This window comes from Trachymyrmex septentrionalis, unplaced genomic scaffold (genome assembly GCF_001594115.1).
Source record: "Trachymyrmex septentrionalis isolate Tsep2-gDNA-1 unplaced genomic scaffold, Tsep1.0 scaffold44, whole genome shotgun sequence".
NCBI lineage: Eukaryota > Metazoa > Arthropoda > Insecta > Hymenoptera > Formicidae > Trachymyrmex > Trachymyrmex septentrionalis.
This window is the reverse complement of record NW_017305611.1, coordinates 3,344,039-3,362,825: the sequence shown is the minus strand read 5'-3', so window position 1 is coordinate 3,362,825 and position 18,787 is coordinate 3,344,039. Positions and strand designations below refer to the sequence as shown.

The 18,787-nt window shown below is 38.4% G+C and overlaps 3 protein-coding genes across 7 annotated transcripts in view; all 3 read left to right on the top strand.

Moving 5' to 3' along the window:
- Window positions 1-391: 391 nt before the first annotated feature.
- Window positions 392-2,361, top strand: LOC108751368 (protein cornichon). Its single transcript, XM_018491489.1, has 4 exons — window positions 392-886; window positions 1,102-1,170; window positions 1,566-1,822; window positions 1,966-2,361. Exons 1-4 carry the CDS (start codon window positions 806-808, stop codon window positions 1,988-1,990), a joined length of 432 nt encoding a protein of 143 aa, XP_018346991.1. The 5' UTR covers window positions 392-805; the 3' UTR covers window positions 1,991-2,361.
- A 417-nt stretch (window positions 2,362-2,778) lies between these two features.
- LOC108751344 (phenylalanine--tRNA ligase beta subunit) lies at window positions 2,779-6,494 on the top strand. 3 transcript variants are annotated; one of them, XM_018491458.1, is made up of 14 exons: window positions 2,779-3,030; window positions 3,098-3,168; window positions 3,243-3,356; window positions 3,503-3,558; window positions 3,629-3,786; window positions 3,883-3,952; window positions 4,038-4,304; window positions 4,411-4,590; window positions 4,788-4,963; window positions 5,079-5,283; window positions 5,359-5,439; window positions 5,550-5,642; window positions 5,836-6,115; window positions 6,241-6,494. In XM_018491458.1, the coding sequence occupies exons 3-14, from the start codon at window positions 3,299-3,301 to the stop codon at window positions 6,390-6,392; spliced, it is 1,776 nt and encodes a 591-aa protein (XP_018346960.1). In that variant the 5' UTR covers window positions 2,779-3,030; window positions 3,098-3,168; window positions 3,243-3,298; the 3' UTR covers window positions 6,393-6,494. The 3 variants fall into 3 exon arrangements, with proteins under 3 accessions (XP_018346960.1, XP_018346959.1, XP_018346961.1); XM_018491457.1 differs by lacking the exon at window positions 3,098-3,168; XM_018491459.1 differs by lacking the exon at window positions 3,098-3,168 and having other exon boundaries at window positions 3,227-3,356.
- Window positions 6,495-7,726: 1,232 nt separating this feature from the next.
- Window positions 7,727-18,787, top strand: part of LOC108751404 (ankyrin repeat domain-containing protein 17) — a 25,813-nt gene continuing 14,752 nt past the window's right edge. For all 3 annotated transcript variants that reach the window (XM_018491567.1, XM_018491568.1, XM_018491566.1), the window contains exons 1-7: window positions 7,727-8,355; window positions 14,860-15,300; window positions 16,542-16,689; window positions 16,847-17,127; window positions 17,662-17,947; window positions 18,026-18,327; window positions 18,469-18,684. In XM_018491567.1, coding sequence (XP_018347069.1) covers window positions 8,104-8,355; window positions 14,860-15,300; window positions 16,542-16,689; window positions 16,847-17,127; window positions 17,662-17,947; window positions 18,026-18,327; window positions 18,469-18,684 — 1,926 coding nt within the window. In that variant the 5' untranslated portion in view covers window positions 7,727-8,103. The remainder of the gene's footprint in view (window positions 8,356-14,859; window positions 15,301-16,541; window positions 16,690-16,846; window positions 17,128-17,661; window positions 17,948-18,025; window positions 18,328-18,468; window positions 18,685-18,787) is intronic.

Genomic DNA, 18,787 nt, shown 5'->3' with positions numbered 1-18,787 from the left:
TTGTAATATTCACAACTAATTATGTAATTGTAAATACGCTTTGTATTATTGCTGATGAAAGCAATAAAATACATATTTTCAGCGTGTCTCAAAGTCCACATACAATATACGATATCCCGATCTATTTCCAAATAAAAAAAGATAGTTTGTAAATTGAGAAATCTGTTCTTTTTGAAAAGAACAGATTCCTAGTAAATAAAATGTTGACAGCGTGACAATAGTTGCCAGATTTGAATGAGAATTAAAAGATCATATCTTACCACAGTTGAAAAATCAAGAAACAGAAATCTAACGAAATCTTTTAACAAAATGTGTCATTTGATTAATCAAATGATTCGTTTCATATTAAATATTTGGAAAATAATATATAACTTGTGTTGGCGATTTTCGCAGTCAATCTGCCATCATATATGTTATCGGCAAAATTTTATATTTCTACAAACATTTTACCAGTAAATTAAAATTTGTAACACACAGCTGTGTGTTACACATCGCGAGATAAGTTTTGAAATTGGCTGCTTGGAATGACTGACGATTAAATCCATGTAAGACAATAAGACAAACATAAGGAAAAAACGAGCTAGCATTATGAAATCTAATCTATATAGTTTGAAATATCGATTAAAATGATTGATCGATAACGACAGAATGCAAATAAAAAGTCGTAGCGTAAGTATTTTTATTTTCGTATTTTCGTATCAGATAATGCGAGCGTATCACGTGATCCACTTGATATCCGGACTTGTCGCGATTCGTTCGTTGGTGCCGTTGGTGGCTTTCGTGGGCTTTTGTCCATACGTGCAGAATGGCATTCAACTTAGCTGCTTTTTCATATATTGTGGCGTTAATCGGCGACGCGTTTCTAATATTTTTCGCGATATTTCACGTATGTCTCTCATAGGAAATGTTCGCGCGGTAATTCACGGTAGTGAGAATCCGCGAGACATTTCGATATATATATATATACATATATATATATATACACATATATATATATAAATTTTGATATAACCTTATTACGACTAACAATATATCGTGATAATGTATTATCATTATGTATTATCATTATGTATGATTAATAATTTTTATTAAACTTTTTAGGTAATCACGTTCGATGAGTTAAAGACTGGATACAAAAATCCGATCGATCAATGTAATAATTTAAATCCGGTAAGACATGCGTTTACTGGATGTTAATAATACATTTAGACAGCCAAATTTATCAAGACACATTTTGCAGCGTCTGTTATAAATTTCATCAGTGGAATGCCAGCAGAAATAGAATCTATAAGCAGGGACAGCAAATTAATTATAGAACCTCAGCAAAGTGTACATTTTGTAATCATTTGAGTAATATATACCAATTGAATGATTGTTACCAGATCGATTCCGTTCAGTCTTCTTACTACGTTGATAGACTTTCTCGATGGATTTAAACTAGATGCGATTGATGCCAATATTTTATATAAATCTGCTGGCAAACTACTATAATGCGCTGCTAATGTTTTGTTTACAAAGACATTACTTGTCACAGATTCTTTAATTATTACATATCTTGATTTCAGCTTGTTCTACCAGAGTATATACTGCACGTTGTGATCAATCTTTTATTTTTGATTAGCGAGCAATACTTTTCGCTGTTTATCAATATCCCACTCATAGCTTATCATGTATGGAGATACATGAACAGGCCTCTGATGACAGAATCAGGCCTATATGATCCTACAAGCATAATGAATGCTTATGACTTGTCCATGTACCATAGAGAAGGATGGATTAAACTAGCCTTTTACCTTTTGTCGTTTTTTTATTACTTATATGGGTAAGCTCTCTTATTCGTTCACTTTGATACCTTATATCTACCTTACATCTTTATTTAATATAGTTCTCTTCTTGCTCTAATATATGTGTATATATATATATATATATATATATATATATATATATAAAATTCATATATTCTAGAATGATCAGCTCATTGATCAATTGAAATGAGCAACCATTGTAAAGATTTTCCATTTTTTCTGCAACTGTTTGATGCAATGGTTGCTTATGCTGGAGATACAAGTTATTTTCAACCAATTTGTAATAATGGGAGTTTTGTAACAAGTATTATGGAGAAAGATTCTTTGACATCTGTCTAACATATAGGTAAACTTTATAATACACACACACACACACACACACGCGCGCGCGCGCGCGCATGATTTAGACTACATTAGACATTTTTCTGGAGTATGTCACTATATATACTTTAAGCAAGATATTATTTATATAGGTATGAAATAAAAAAGATTTTGAGTCAAATCAAATATTATAAATATTATTGTGCTTTTGTCAGATATACAAAGCTGAATATTTCCAAACAAATAAACATTAATACTGTCAGTATTTCGAAAAAAATATCTGTGTATTGTTTACAAACTCGATTTCAACGGAATAAATAATTTAATAGCTTTTGATACCTTTGTATGTAAAGCATTCTTTTCTTTCATGTGTATAATAAAGCATATATTTAATTTAACTTTTATATGTACTATGATACAAAAGTACCATAGTTGTTAATAAAAATGAAATAAATAATATATAACTAATATGTACAAACTCTTAATATTTTTTAACTTGTGTTACAATTTTTGTGCCATTATAATTTTTTTATGTAATAAACTATGATCTTTACGAACATGTATGTGTATATATATATCATTTACAATTCATTTAAATAAAAAAAGAAACTCTTGTCCGAGAGTCAATTTCTAATGCGCATTGAACTCCGCGCAAGCTAACCTGCAACGGGAAAACTGCGGAAACTGTAAATTGTAATTTTTCTTACATTTTTCACAAGATAAATATGTTTTCTTCGAGAGAAAATAAAAGCGAGATATGTTAGCTAATGAATAAATTTATATCAGATATTATTTTTCTTGACTCACATGTCGATACTGCTGTAAACCTATACGCGGATTTACACGCCTCTTCCCATTTCCAACAATTCCAGCATTGCTTGTATCTGCTGATGTCACATAACCGGTAAGACTACTCATTTTGATGTATGTGACAACTTTTCAATACAATTAAAGCAATTTGGTGTAAATAGGATTATTAAATCAAACCAAAAAGCTATACTAATTGTTTCGGAATAAAGTAATTTGATGGAAATTTATTTTGGTAATATTACCTAACCTAAAAGTTTATTGTGACTTTTAATTACAAATAACTTAATTAGATTCGTGATATTACAGTGAAAAAAAGATATCAAAGACTTATTTGTTTATCCTGAGATCGTTGTAGCATAAAGATGCCAACTATTGGAATAAGACGTGACTTTCTATTTGAAGCATTAGGCCAAACATATTGTAAGTTTTATATATTATGTGTGTGTGTGTGTGTGTGTGCGCGCGCGCGCGCGCGCGTTTTTACTGATGTTATCATAGTATTAGTAAAGTTAGTTTATGTATTATAAATATTTTAATCTTTAATAAACTTTTAAACCTTGCTTTAGCTGACAATGAGTTCCAAATGTTATGCTTCAAATTTGGTTTAGAGCTAGATGAAGTGGTAAGTGTTGAATTATCTTAACAATTTGTATATTTTACTTTATAATAATTACTTGATCTTTTGCAAATAGACAACGGAGAAACAAATGTTAGCAAAGGAACAAGGTTTTGATCAAGGTACAATAGATGCCTCTGAAGAGATTATCTACAAAATTGATATACCTGCTAATAGATATGATCTTTTGTGCTTAGAAAGCCTAACTACTGGACTGCTTGTATTCTTGAACAAGTAAATGCTGCACTATATGCTCTTGTAGTTTAAATAACAAAAATTTCATTTTTCAAGTATTATATTTCAAAGTATAAGTTTTATTTTCTTAAATAGGATATCCATACCATATTACAAGGCAATCAAACCAAATGTAGGAATGGAAAGGATAGTGATGAGCCCAGAGGTAGTATAGAATAATTATGAAAAGAAAATTTTACATTATACATGCACTTATTTAGCACTAAATTATCTATCTCGTTATTCTTTAGTGCTTAAAAGTAAGAGGGCATATAGTTGCTGCAATTTTGAGAGATGTTACTTTAACGCAAGAATCTTATAATAGTTTTATCGATCTTCAAGATAAACTGCATCAGAATATAGGAAGAAAACGTAGTCTAGTTTCTATTGGAACTCATGACCTGGATACGGTTAAAGGTCCGTTTCTATATGATGCTAGATCACCATCGAAGATACGTTTTAAACCGCTTTATCAGGAAAAAGAATATACAGGAGAAGAAATTATACAATTGTATGCAGTAAGTATGCAGTTCCTCTCATCCATATTTGTTAATTCCATAAATAGTTTCACATATAAAGAAAGAAACCTCATATCTATATATTTGTTGTATTGTATTTTTCCAGACACACGCGCAGCTCAAACAATATTTACCCATTATAAAAGATAGTCCTGTTTATCCCGTGGTGTATGATAGTAATGGTATTGTTTTATCTCTCCCTCCTATTATCAATGGGGATCATTCGAAGATCACACTTGATACAAAGAATATTTTTATTGAATGTACAGCAACTGATATTACAAAGGTATGTACATTTGTATGTTGCATAATGCTACTCTACACATTGTATGTATGTATATATATATTTCTAATGCACGCAAGTACTATTTAAAAGTAATAATTTAAAATTATAAGATATCAATAATTAATGTTATTAATTGATATATGAAATATTACATGTAATTTTATTACAAATTCTTACAAATTATACATTATCTGTAGGCAAGGATAGTGTTGGACACGATAGTCTGTGCTTTCAGTCAGTATTGCAATACAAAATATACAGCCGAAATTGTGGAAGTAGTATATCCCGATAATCAAACTTTCTATTATCCAGAATTAAAATATCGAACAGAAGAAATCAACTACAATAAAGCGATTAATTACATTGGTATTAAGTACGTAATTGAATCTTGCGTTGCATATGTAATAATGATTGTAAACGTAACTATATAGTTATTTAAAATATCTCTCTCTCTCTCTCTCTCTCACTCTCTCTCTCTCGCCCTCTAGACAGACTCCAGATCAAGTTGCTGAGTTGTTGTCAAAAATGTCTCTAAAATCCGAGATGAAAGATAAGGATACATTAATGGTAAAAATTCCACCAACAAGACATGATGTGATACATCCTTGCGATATTTATGAAGATATCGCTATCGCTTACGGATATAACGAAATAGAAAAAACTATACCAAATATATCGACAGTCGCGGCAGAAGTAAATATTCTATAAACTCTGAATATAATTTCATGTATCGATGCCACATGTATCGTACAAATATGTGAATTGCAGTTTCCACTCAACAAACTTACCGACCAAATACGGGTAGAATTAGCTCAAGCGGGATTCACCGAAGCACTGACTTTCTCACTGGTATGTTTCGAAAAAGTTTGTTCATGTTTAACAATATGTATGCATATATATGTGTGTATATATATTTTTTTTTCAGTGGATTCTAAAATTTGCATTTAATTATTTTATAGTGTTCGCGTGAAGATATAGCGGACAAATTAGGATACAAGATAGAGGATGTACCAGCAGTTCATATATCCAATCCAAAAACTTTGGAGTTTCAGGTAAACCGAAAATATTAAAAAAAAAAAGAGGAAGATGTTAAAAGTATTAAGAGAATATTAAAAATATAAAACCTTGACTGTAACCGTTGAAACGAACTGAAATATAAAATAATTTCGATTGTAATATCGTTCGAACTGAAATATGTAAAATAGCAGCTCTTAATAACTAAAAAAAAATAATAATTTGTTGCAGGTTGCGCGTACCTCACTTTTACCGGGATTACTTAAAACAATATCGGCAAATAAAAGGATGCCTTTGCCTCATAAACTGTTTGAAATTTCCGACGTTGTATTGCGAGACGACACGGCGGAAGTCGGTGCGCGCAACAATCGCCGTTTATGCGCAGTATATGCTAATAAATCGGCTGGTTTCGAGATAATTCATGGTTTGGTAGATAGAGTGCTATTACTATTAGAGATACCCTGGAGCGCTAACAAGGATAAAAGTGGATATTATCTGCGTGCAGCTGATGGTAAGATACATGGTGTTTGGAATGTATCCGCGTTTGATCAAATAACTATACGAATTTTATACTCGTATAGAATATTCGATTTACGCAATAAAACGACAAAAGAATTTATATTTTGTATTTTGCAGACCCAACGTTTTTCCCTCAACGATGTGCCGAAATTGTCTGTTATGGTGAAGCGATTGGAAAAATGGGAGTTTTACATCCCGATGTACTCTCAAAGTTTGAATTAAATATTCCATGTTCTGCGATGGAAATAAACATTGAACCGTTTTTGTAATAAAAATAAATAGTGTGCAAATAGCAAAGTTAAAGTAAGGCTTCCATCATTCAGAGTTGAATTGACATTTCTTCAACAGAGAGAACTTGTGCTTATTTATAATAATTGAAACATAAAATTTTCTTCAAACACTTGCAAAAAGTGGTTTTTCAAATAAAATACAAAATATATTTATTACAAGATGAACATGTTTTGAACAGTGAGTTAGCTACGTAAGCATTAGGTTAATCTTTCTGCATGTGTACTCTCGTATCTTTTGAAAATTAAGGAAAATTTAAAAAAAATTTAAATTACAAAAATATATAAAGGAAATTCGATTTTTTACAAATGAACGCTTGAAAAATATCGCAACCTGTTGTAATTATTTGGTCTCTTTTGTCTACTTGAAATCAATCTAGGATGCTGTATCTAGATAAGAAATAAAAGTTTATATTTGCTAGAATTGTATTCAACTTTAATTTTTTTAATTCAAATTTAAAATTAATATTGAATTATTGAAAAATTAATTAGTGTCCACTTATTATTATTATTATTATTATTATTATTATTATTTTGTTTAATGAAGCTGATATTTTCATCATTTTCAAGTATATCCTCTCTGTCTCTCTCTAAACGTAAAATTATGTAAAAACTACCAATACGTTCTTTAATGGTTCAAACAGATATTTTCTACTTGGAAACTTGATTTTTTTTTTTTCGACGCTGTTGACGGCGAATCATCCGATTCGAAGAATAAACAGATGAAGAGACACGGCGAGTGGAGGTATCTGTGCGCAATCGAAGTTGGGCGCCACACGACACGCGTGGCAGTGTAGGGCAGGTAGAGCTGCGTTTGGAAACGTCAGCCGGATATTCAAGTTTAATGTTTATCATCCTATCTTTGTTTAGAGGCGTGTTCAGATTCCTACCTGGGTGCTCACCAGGTATCATGTCATCCTTATCTAATGTATGATAAATAACAAGAACGGAGTGATATCTGAGTGACACTCGAGTGGGAATCTGAACTCGGTATAACATGGGTGAATAATAAGAATACACACACCACAGGCCACAGCGAAGGGAGCGAACGCGTAGCGTGGAGCATGGCAACGGTAGTGTTGTGCCATTGCCAATATTGCTATGAATGTCATGAATGCCATGAATGTATGTATGTATGTATGCCGTGTGGCGTGAACAGAGCGTAGTGTAGAGACAGTGGTGTAGACGTAGAGGGAGCGCAGCCGCGAACGCTCGATCGAGAAATCGAGCAGAATGAAGGCTCAACCGCGCCGCGGATCGTCAAAGCTGAGAATTGCTAAGCGCCGCGCGCTAGCCGACTAAGGCGACGGCGGACGGCCGAGTGTGCGGACGAATGTGCGATCACTGCGATCATTGCGATCCGCGGCGCGGCCGGCCAACCGCGAGGCGTGAGCACCGAGCACGAGCAGCAGCAGCAGCAGCAGCAGCAGCAGCGAGCGGCGAGAACGAGAACGAAAAGCGAAAAGTGGTAATAGTGGTATATTGGAGAGTCTGATCTGATCTTACTCGCCGTCGTCGGCCATAGTGAAAATGGCGGGTATTAGCTTACGTGAATGACGACGACCGTTCGCCTCCCGAGAGCTTATAGTCGCACAGTCGCGGAGAGATTTCGAGTGTACGGTGTGTGTTTCGCCGCGGTACGGCTATATCAGCGGGGTAACTGTGTGTCATATGATTTATCTGGGGGGTAAAGATGCAGAATGTAGCACAAGGAACGACCTCGGATAGCCAGAAAAGCCTCGAGAAGCCAGCCTTGCAGTTAGCAGCAGCAGCGGTATTACCACCACCACCATCAGCGACCGTTCACCACGACACTGGGAAAACGTCGTCGACTCCCCAGTCTTCGAATTCGAGTCCCACGAAATCGGAGACTGAGACCTTCTCCGAGCTACAACCGCGCTTTATGACAGATTCCTCAGAGAGCGAGGAGGACAGCGTTTCCGAGGTAAACGCTAACGCTAAATCCTAAGCGAGCTCCTCTTTCTCTCTTTCTCCCTCTTCCCCCCGCCCTCTCTCTCTCTCTCTCTCGCTCTCTCGTGCGCGCGCGCGCGCGCCTAGATGCAACGTGATGAGATTTCGCCTCACCGTGTGCACGGCCAACAGGACGTGAGAGTAAGAGAGAAAAGGTGGGGACATGGTTCTCAGATGGAATGAGAAAGGGCGAGAGAGAGAAAGAGAGAGTATGTGTATATGTATGTGTGTAAGTGAGCGAGAGAGGGAAGGAGGGAGAATGTGTGAGTGTGTGCAAGACTATGGCCTACGCTCATGAATACGTGTACACGCGTTCGCGAACGAGCATAGTCTTAACGAACCAAGCTTCTTGACGTGAAACACGCCGATTTTATCCTACGCAGGCGTCGTCTTCCTATTCTCCCTCTCTCTCGGCAACGACGTCGCGTCGTCGTCGACGACGACGACGTTGACGTTGACACACTCGTCATTGTTCACAGGGCGGATACACGCGCTATCTCCGTTGGATCGCGTTCGCCAGTTCTAGGAACGCGCGCTCAATTCCGATCTCGAATTATCTGCCGTTGAGCTCGCTCGAGTATCTCTCCTTTCTATCTTTCTCGCTCTTGGTCTCTCTTTTTTTCCACCCGTTGGCGTTTCCTCTGGCATTTCCTATTTGTATTAACGCGTATTTTCGCGACAGCATCGTTGCATCGAGGATGTCGGCAACATTATATGCATGCACGCGCTCGTTATACCAGATCGATCGTAACGATCTACGCGACGTGCGTGTGTGCGTGGCGCGCGCGCGCGCGTCTGATGTGTGTGTGAATAGTGCGTGTGAAACGACATCCATCCACACACGACCGTTACGCGCACACATGCTAGGATGTTCCTCGTGATTTCCATGTACATGTGCTTAAACTCGCGCGTGTCATTGGCATATGTCTCGTGTGTATGCGTGAGAGGACATTCAAGTCAAGCAGAGAAAACGACGAGGTTATGACTAGTCGTCGCTGTGCCAAGATAGTTTTCGTTCAGAGACTATGGAAGGGTACACTTGAAAATAGGTCTGTTCTTTTTAGCTGAGGTTCTTGCATACTTCATCTTTCTTCCTTTTCCACGGTTGGTGAGAAAAAGAGAGTCGTGATGTGATGAAGATAAGCGAAAAGCTTAGCTCTCTAAAAAGAACAAGTCCAATAATTGAAATTTCTATTCTCTTCATTCAAAAGATTATATGTATGGTATATACATACATACATACATACATATATATATATCCTACACATTTTAAACTGTACTACAAAATAATTTGTTGATAAGTATGACAAAAAAGTATACTTGTCTTTCTGAACGGTTAAAAGCGAATAATCGAGAGATAATTAAGAACAATTTTTTATTTCATTCGTTATCGCCCCTTACTCGTAGGCAACAGGTAGAAATGTGATAAGGAGAATAAATCATTAAAGGGAATGTCAGTTAGTAATTTTATGATTCTAAAGTGACTACGATTCGATCAACAAAATAGTGTCGCCTTGCAGTTGAGTCTGCTATTTGATATTTGAGTCTGCTTTAATAAATCGTTGGATCGTGATTTATAGTAATTTATACGTACGTTTGTAGGGAGGAAAAAGTTTTGACACGCGCGTAAGGTGGCAATGGTATCGAGGATTTCCTCGCCTGCGCGCTGCGTCACGCGGCGAGTTTCAGGCGGAATGTACAAACTCATGAGAATCGGGTTTAACAGCTCTTGAGTGCCTTAACACTACGTTTGACACTACAGTAACGTATGGCCAATTCCATACATTGGTCTTTAGACCAATTTTTCGCAGGGTTCGGTAGTGCCAGGTTAAACAATTAAAAAGTTTATTCATTTTTTCTTAATTTAATTACATTTTTTTTTTTCGGCGTTAACTTAATTTTTAATTTGACTTTTTTCAAGGTAACCCTCGGACATAATGCGAGAGGATAATGAGTGTTTGTAATTTAGTTTTAATTACATCCATTTCATATTGTATACAATCATATTGTATACAATCGTTTGTGTTGTAAATCAAAATAACCAGTGATCTGATTAATTTAATCATAATGATTAATACTAACAGTCGACGGGACTGTTTATTACGGAATTACTAATCACATAGTTGATCGTTTCAAATCTAATTTCTCTTTCCATGTATTAAGTAATAAGAAATTGTCTTTATAAAAAACGTTAGTAGTATAAGCTCGTTGTATGCAAAGTAATAAGTAAGCATCAAGTAAGGTCGATGATCAAAGAAACGAGCATGATGATCCAAATAATACAAGTTCTGCTTAGGTTAATCGAAATTAACATTCTCGTAGGTAACACGTGCTCGACAGACTTTGTCAGTCAAATGTCAAATGTCAAATTTGCTGCAGGCTCTGTAGGAAATATTTGACCTGGATCATCATTGTTTGAGGGATCAATACTTTCGTAAGGGAAAAGAATACAATACTTTTTACAAAGTTGTATCTACTGACACTCACCGATTAAATGTCTCTTTCTGTCTTGGAGTGCTCTATCGCTATCCTGTAACGCACAAATTTAATCCCACTCTTGTTGTCACATTCTTGTTTATGGTACAGCTGTTTGAGGATAATAATTTAGGAAAATTGAGGTCGAGATGCGAATCGCATCGATCGCAAAAACAATTGGTTTCTGTGTTCCTTGCCTTTTTTCTCATTACTTACGATAGAGGATAATATTGATAATACAATGATAACCTAAAATTCATAAAAATACCAATCGGAATTTGTTTGACACAAATTATCATGCGCTTTTACAATCGCATTTTATAACGTCCGACAATATCGATGAGATAAATCAAAGACCCAAAAAAAAAACCTAGTTAATTTAGGGTGATTTCTTGTTTACCTATAATAATTAAAGTTATTAAAGTCTATATAGAGAGGCACCAATGTCTTAATTATGGTTTTTTTTTTCCAGTGTTATTTCTCTAGGCTAGTAACCATTAATTCTTGCACATTGTATTTATATGCGTCTAATTTTCTGCCAAACATTGGATGCCCAATTCTCAAGTATCTACACGAGTGTTTAATTAGCACTTAATTGTACGATAGATTGCAATCTGTTTAATACCAATAGAAGAATTAATTGATGTGATAGGCTTTTAGATGCGTAACTTTTGGATAACTTTTGCGTAAGGAAGATGTTGCAGCTCTCTTAATAATGGACACACATTTCCAATTCCTTTATTTCAAATTTTTTTCCTTCAAAACAACTCTTAAGCTTCAAGACTATATTTAAACAATACCTATTTTACAAATTCATAAGAATTATACTCTTTTCTATCTAACCAAGTAAGTTTGTAGTCAAATTTTCACGCAAAAGTTTGTTAAATTGAATCTAAGACGAATTTTTTATTGACTTTGTTGTCATGTGGTCGAAGCTATTTTTTCTCTTCTAATATTGTAACATTGGTTTTAATTTCTAGACTTTGTTTCGTCCTCCTCTCTCTCTCTTGCCAAGGTCTGTACATGTACATATAGAATTGTATTTATGTCGCTGTATAAAAACGTATTGTGCAAAGTCAATTACGTTGGCATATTTGCTGAAATGTTCTTTTTGCTTTTACATTTGAGCAGACACACACAGAGAGCATCGCGAGAAATTCGCTAATCAGAATAGCTGCACAGTAAGAAGAGTTTGAAAAAATTTCAAACTCGGGACACCCTGTACACACATGCGCACGTGTATTATGTATACATATACATATATATAATATATATCCGTCTGCAATTGAGTAAGCAGATCTGTAAACGTACTTTGCACATTTTTTTGCATGACACAAATACATAAATTTTATCAAATCACCTGTAAACGAGTAGTGAAGAATTGAATAAATAATGATCGGAGCTCGACGAAGAAAAGGGCAAGTAACTCCAGTAACTTATCAACCAGCGATTAACTGGTGAAGCACTTAGACATTCGACGAATTACATTTGGAATTTTACTTGGAGCAAAATAAAGTCGTCGATCAAGTTCTATCTAGACGGAGTGTGGTCGAGGTCGTCCTAAGGGTTCGCGATCGCATCGAGAAACGTATCTCTTTCCCACACAATCTCTGTCTCGCTTGTACAACCACCACCACCACCTTTCCTCTCCATCTCACCCACTCGTCGAGTATTATCGTTATAAGTGTTGGTTAGATTTCGCATCAGCCACCAGGTGGTCTTGGCTTCGCTAGATGCGTACACGTAGATGGCCAGTCTCGCCGTAACCTCGTCGTCGCGGTCGCGATCGTAATCGTGGTCGTGATCGTGGTCGTGGTCGTGGTCGTGGTCGTGGTCGTGGAAGGACGAAGGGACCGGAGTTGAGAAAGAAAGGAAGAACGTCAGCGGGGAATTCGGGAAAGGGTTATATAACCCATGAGGAGGAGATACATGTATGAGTTAACAGTTGCTGACGACATCGTTGAGCGCTTGAGGCTTTCTTTTCGTCGTCGCTTCATCTCTCGCGAATTCGCTGATCGCTCACGCAATCCTCCTATCTTTGCCAGTTGCCTCCTCTCCACTCCTTTCTCTCACTATAGTGCAAGCGTGCGCGTTGCAACGACTTGCACCTTCATTCTGATGTCTACGAGAGCACACGAGAGTACACGAGAGCATCGCGGAGCATCGCGATCCACCGAGGTGCAGTGTTCGATTGCCGTAGCCGTTCCCTATCTTCCCATCCTTTATCCTTTATCTTTCTTTCTTCTTCCTTCCTCGGCAATCCCGTGCTCGCGCTCGCGCTCGAGCGTAAGACTCCAAGAGTCGCGGAGAAGAGAAACGAAGGAGAAAGAGTGAAAGAAGAGAAGAATGACTGGCATGCATGTGTATGTATTATATTTGTCAGAGCGTGTGCCATGTGCTGGTAAAGTATTCGCGCGCGCGCGCGCGTAAGTGTGTGTTATATACGTACGTAAGAATACATGCTTGCACGCGCATAGTTGTGCAGGAAACGGTGCACCGCACAAACACAGAGCAACGCGCGTCGCACGTGCATCCATCCCGTCGATCCGCGTGTGCGTGCGCGCACACGCACATATGACGCGCTCGCGCGCAGTACATATTCCGTGTCGTGTACGTGGGATGCGCGAGTTGCGTGAGTGTTCAGTGTACTGCGTTCGTCGCACTGCTGTCGGGCGCACCACCTAGTGGGTTTCCCGCAATACGCCGCGCGTTCTTGCTCGCGAACAGTCGCGAGTGTCCGCACGGGTTCGCTCGCGGTGTGACGATTAGCTCGTCTGTCCAACCTCTGAACCTCCTCCGTCAGTTGTACTCGCTCGCGTAATCGTTCGCGGCGTACCGTATCGGTGGCGTTTTCTCACTACGCTTCTAGCCCAACTACTTTAAAGCTTTGCGGCTTTAAGGCGGCGTCGTCGTCCCGCTTCACTCCGCGCGTAGCGTAGCACTCGCTCGCTGGTCGATGCACGCGTGGATTGTGGAAGCGACCATATTATTCTATATCCGACGGTGTTGGTACGGAATTCCTCCTCGTCTCCTTCCGTTTCGACGGCGTGGAAGGGAAAGAACCCGTCGATCTCTCTCGTCGTGCGCGCGCTATGTGTGCGCGTGTGTCCCGACGCGAATGTACGACGGCCGATCGTGCCAGCTCGAGACGGGGTGAAGAGAGGCGATAAGCGGAAGAGCGACGCATGGCTCGCGTGTAAGTATTGCACGCGAGTATATGTACCATTCATAGGGACCACAGGTCGTGCAAGTGCAAGTGTCAGTGTCGTATCGTGTCGTGTCGTCGCTGCTGTCGTCGTCGTCGTCGTCGTTGCTGTCGTCGTCGTCGTCGTTGCTGTCGTCGTCGTCGTTGCTGTCGTCGTCGTCGTCGCTGTCGTCGTCGTCGTCGTCGTCGTCGCTGTCGTCGTCGCTGTCGTCGTCGCCGCCGTCGTTGCGGGGCCGCTCCTCCTCCCCCTCTCTCTCCCTTCTCCTGCCTCTCGGCAGTCCTGGCTCCTCCACGGGGGAACGGCCGCGCGCTAAGCGCTCGTAACATCGCTTATCTCGTCGTAGCGGCCGCCACCACTGCCGCTCGCTATAGAGTCTAGAAAACACACAATTATACTTTCACCCGGCGCGTTCCCGATTTACGTTTATTGTCTCGCAGTGGCGATAACGTGCGGTTCCGTCGCGCAAAACTCGATCATGACGCGAGCGCGTTCGCCACGACGACACTAAATACGTCCAAGTCGAAACGAAAGAGGCATTCCCCTCCACATTCTCATCTCTCTCGATCGAGATTCATCTCAGGATCTCGTACCTTTGTTTGAAGATGCCACAGATCAATCAAGTGTATAATCACGAGAGCATGAATAATCGAAATATAGACGGCGGCGAATAATTTCTTATAGCCAATTCTTTTCTTCCCTTCTCTTCTCTTCTTTCTTTCTTTCTTTCTTTCTTTCTTTCTTTCTTTCTTTCTTTATTATTATATAACTTAGCTTTATCGACAGATATTTCGTTGTAGGTGGAGTGCTTTGCGATCGATCAGGTTGAATTGGACGAAGATCATCCCGAGTCGTCGAAATTCTTACTGACACCTGAAGATCCCGAACGTTCTGTGGATCCTGAGACTCAAGCGCGTCTCGAAGCACTTCTCGAAGCGGCCGGCATTGGGAAACTATCATCGGGTGATGGAAAGCACTTGCCCGACCACGAGGTTCTCCGTCGCTTAACATCGAGTGTTTCTTGTGCATTGGATGAAGCTGCGGCAGCATTAACACGTATGCGCAGTGACAATCCGCGTACACCGAACGAAAAGCGTTCTCTCGTCGAGGCGTGCACCGACGGAGACGTCGGTACCGTTCGGAAATTATTAACGGAGGGCCGAAGTGTCCACGAGACCACCGAAGAGGGAGAAAGTCTGCTCTCTCTCGCTTGCTCAGCTGGTTACTACGAACTTGCTCAGGTTTGCTTTCAAATAATCGTTAGTCTACGATCCCTTTCCCTTTTCCCTTGGTTTCGTGAGAACCAAGTTATTTCCAAAAAGTTCGTATCCTGCTATCACTACATCGATCTTAATCTGGGAAACGTGTATGATATTTTGTTAGAAACGCACCGAGTTGAAATGCACCGAGTACGTGTGTGCGTGTGAATAAACAATTTCCGGTTCACACGTTTAACGTACAATCTTCATTGCGGCGATATGTGTATATGTATGCGTGCGTGATGAGCCCTCCGATTATGGATTTCATAAACTTAATATCGTATAAATCTGTCTCTTTTTTTCTGTAAAAAAAAAAATCTTATGAAAGACACTCTATAGTGCCTCTCATAAGTAAAGATGTGTTCTGCTGTGTGCGCGCGTTGGCGCATGCTGCCTCTCCTCCTTTGTCATTTTCTTGATACGCATATTTTACCGTGTACACGTTATATTATATACTCATTGTATTTGTGCAGGTGTTGTAATTAATATTGGTAGTTTAGTTTAAATGGCTGTAATAATACATTGGTACAGTAATTCTCATTATGTAAAAAGATCAGAAAGTAAATAATATCGGACGTATTATTCGGTAATGTTATGTATTGTGTATTGGCTGTAAGGATAAAAAAAGGTATAAAAATAAAATCTCTTGGCATGTGTTTAATAATTGTCGAAACAATTCAACATTTTGTGTTTGTATTACATTTGTTGTTATTACAGCTACTCAAACAGTTAAGAAACTACTTATTATTTAACAGTGTACGATTGTTACTTTGTCTCGAAAATAAGGGAGTTCTAACTTAACTTTACTGTCGGAGACACTATTTTTGATACATTTATCTATTTTCAACTGTTCTTGCGTAACTACATTTTCGTGATATTTACGTGATTTACTTAATTAATAATAATTAGCTGAAATTACTTTTAATTTTATTATTATGTACTTAACATGAGAGATTCACGAGAAATGTGTTCTTATGGAAAAATTCTTTAAAATGTAAATACATACATTCTTCAAATCTCTTATATACATAAGAGATTTGAAGACATTATATACATACATACTTCAACTTTTTTCCTTTATCAAACTGTCATGTTAATCATGGACATGAAGTTGGCATTATAATTGTATGCAGATACATATAATTGTGTAAGATAATTTATTTGAAATTAATTTCATAGATTATCATGAAATTTTTCCGTCATTGCGTTTTTTTATGATACAGGTACTTTTGGCGATGAATGCTAATGTAGAAGATCGTGGCATCAAGGGGGACTGCACCCCTTTGATGGAAGCTGCTAGTGCAGGGCATGTAGATATTGTATCTTTACTGATTGCCCATGGGGCTGATGTTAATGCTCAGTCTACGTCAGGTAAAAATTAAAATCTAACCGTTTCTTGTATATCTTTTATATCGTAATATATACCGTAAAACGTTACATTAGCTTCTTAACGCTATATGTAAAGATTATTGAGGTTACGTGGTGTTGTTTCGGTATATTGTTACAAATGTAATTATATTGATCAAAGGTAACACACCCCTTATGTATGGATGCGCTGGTGGACACGAAGAAGTTGTACGTGTCCTACTAAATTCGGGGGCCAATGTCGAGGATCACAATGAGAATGGTCACACACCTCTCATGGAAGCGGCAAGCGCTGGGCATGTTCCAGTCGCTAAGATATTGCTTGAACATGGAGCCGGCATCAATACTCATTCCAATGAATTTAAAGAGTCCGCGTTAACGTTGGCCTGCTACAAGGGACATTTAGAAATGGTCCGTTTCTTGCTAGAAGCTGGTGCCGATCAGGTAAATAACAATGATTGTTTCATCCTTCTCTCTGCAATATGTAGTAAAGATAATATTAGATGGAATAAAGTGCGCTCTACAGATGATAAAATAATCGCATTGGTAGGACCTGTCACATTCCACTGAACATGCAGATAGGCAAGTTGCTGCATCTTCTCCTTTCTGAAAAGTCAGTTTCGGAAAAAGAAGAAATGCAACTTTTCTAATGACATTCTTATGATTACTCCTCCAAAAACTACCCGCTTTCTAATGGGAAGTGAACCTCGTTGGCTATTAACATTTTAATTCACCGAATATCTCGCTCAGTTGATCTAACGTTCCTCTACATTTATACTTTTAACTAACGCTACATGAGTAGCGACGCTTTGTCTCGAATTGTTTTAGTACAGTTTAAAGCCTTCCAGTACATAGGATCACATGACAAGAGATCGGAATGGAAAACATGTGTGGTCTGAGAATTTTTTTTTACGCGGCCTAATCTTAATTCAAATATTGATATTTTACAAACAATAGTGTTTCTATGCATTTTTACAGGAGCATAAAACCGACGAGATGCATACCGCCCTTATGGAGGCATCAATGGACGGTCACGTGGAAGTTGCTCGTTTACTCTTAGATTCAGGTGCCCAAGTAAATATGCCAACTGATAGTTTTGAATCGCCATTAACATTAGCTGCCTGCGGGGGTCACGTGGACCTGGCTATGCTTCTGATCGAACGTGGAGCAAATATCGAAGAAGTTAACGACGAGGGTTATACTCCACTGATGGAAGCAGCGCGCGAAGGTCATGAAGAGATGGTTGCTTTACTTTTGAGCCAAGGTATGTTTTGTTGTTCGTTCGAATGAACATAATGTAACATTAAACAACAGGAATATAATGGATGTATTCAACAAAAAGGTGCAAACATCAATGCTCAAACTGAGGAAACTCAGGAAACGGCGCTTACTTTGGCCTGTTGCGGTGGTTTCTTGGAAGTTGCTGATTTTTTAATCAAGGCAGGAGCGGATATCGAACTGGGCGCATCTACTCCTCTAATGGAGGCTGCGCAGGAAGGGCACTTGGATCTTGTTCGATATTTACTGGAATCTGCGGCAGATGTTCACGCTCAGACGCAGACAGGAGATACAGCACTGACATACGCATGCGAGAATGGTCACACTGACGTTGCTGATCTTCTATTGCAATTTGGCGCTGATCTAGTACGCCTTTACTATAATTGTATAATACTCAAATTTTTGCAAAAATTTATTCTTATATATTTTCCCATATCATTTCGTCTCGTTAAATTTCTCATTTAATCTCTGTGCGAATTATTTATATCAATTCATTGTGTATTTAAGGAGCATGAATCAGAAGGAGGTAGGACTCCACTGATGAAGGCTTGTAGAGCGGGCCATTTGTGCACAGTTCAATTCCTCATCTCGAAGCGCGCCGATGTCAATCGACAAACGACAAATAATGATCACACACCACTTTCCTTGGCGTGTGCTGGTGGTCATCTTGCAGTGGTTGAGCTACTCCTTGCACAATCTGCGAATCCTTTTCATAAATTAAAAGTAAGAGATTATCCTTGTACTTTGAAGTAATTGTACTTTTCAAGTAAATGTCATGTTTTTATATGATTTCTGATTTATTTTAATTTGCATATATATATATATA

Coding starts and splice junctions, on each gene's coding strand:
- LOC108751368 (XM_018491489.1), top strand. CDS start 806: ATGGCATTCAACTTAGCTGCTTTTTCATATATTGTGGCGTTAATCGGC. Junction 1,171..1,565: donor AATGTAATAATTTAAATCCG/GTAAGACATGCG, acceptor TCTTGATTTCAG/CTTGTTCTACCAGAGTATAT. Junction 1,823..1,965: donor TTTTTTTATTACTTATATGG/GTAAGCTCTCTT, acceptor CATATATTCTAG/AATGATCAGCTCATTGATCA.
- LOC108751344 (XM_018491457.1), top strand. CDS start 3,299: ATGCCAACTATTGGAATAAGACGTGACTTTCTATTTGAAGCATTAGGC. Junction 3,559..3,628: donor GTTTAGAGCTAGATGAAGTG/GTAAGTGTTGAA, acceptor TTTTGCAAATAG/ACAACGGAGAAACAAATGTT. Junction 3,953..4,037: donor GGATAGTGATGAGCCCAGAG/GTAGTATAGAAT, acceptor GTTATTCTTTAG/TGCTTAAAAGTAAGAGGGCA.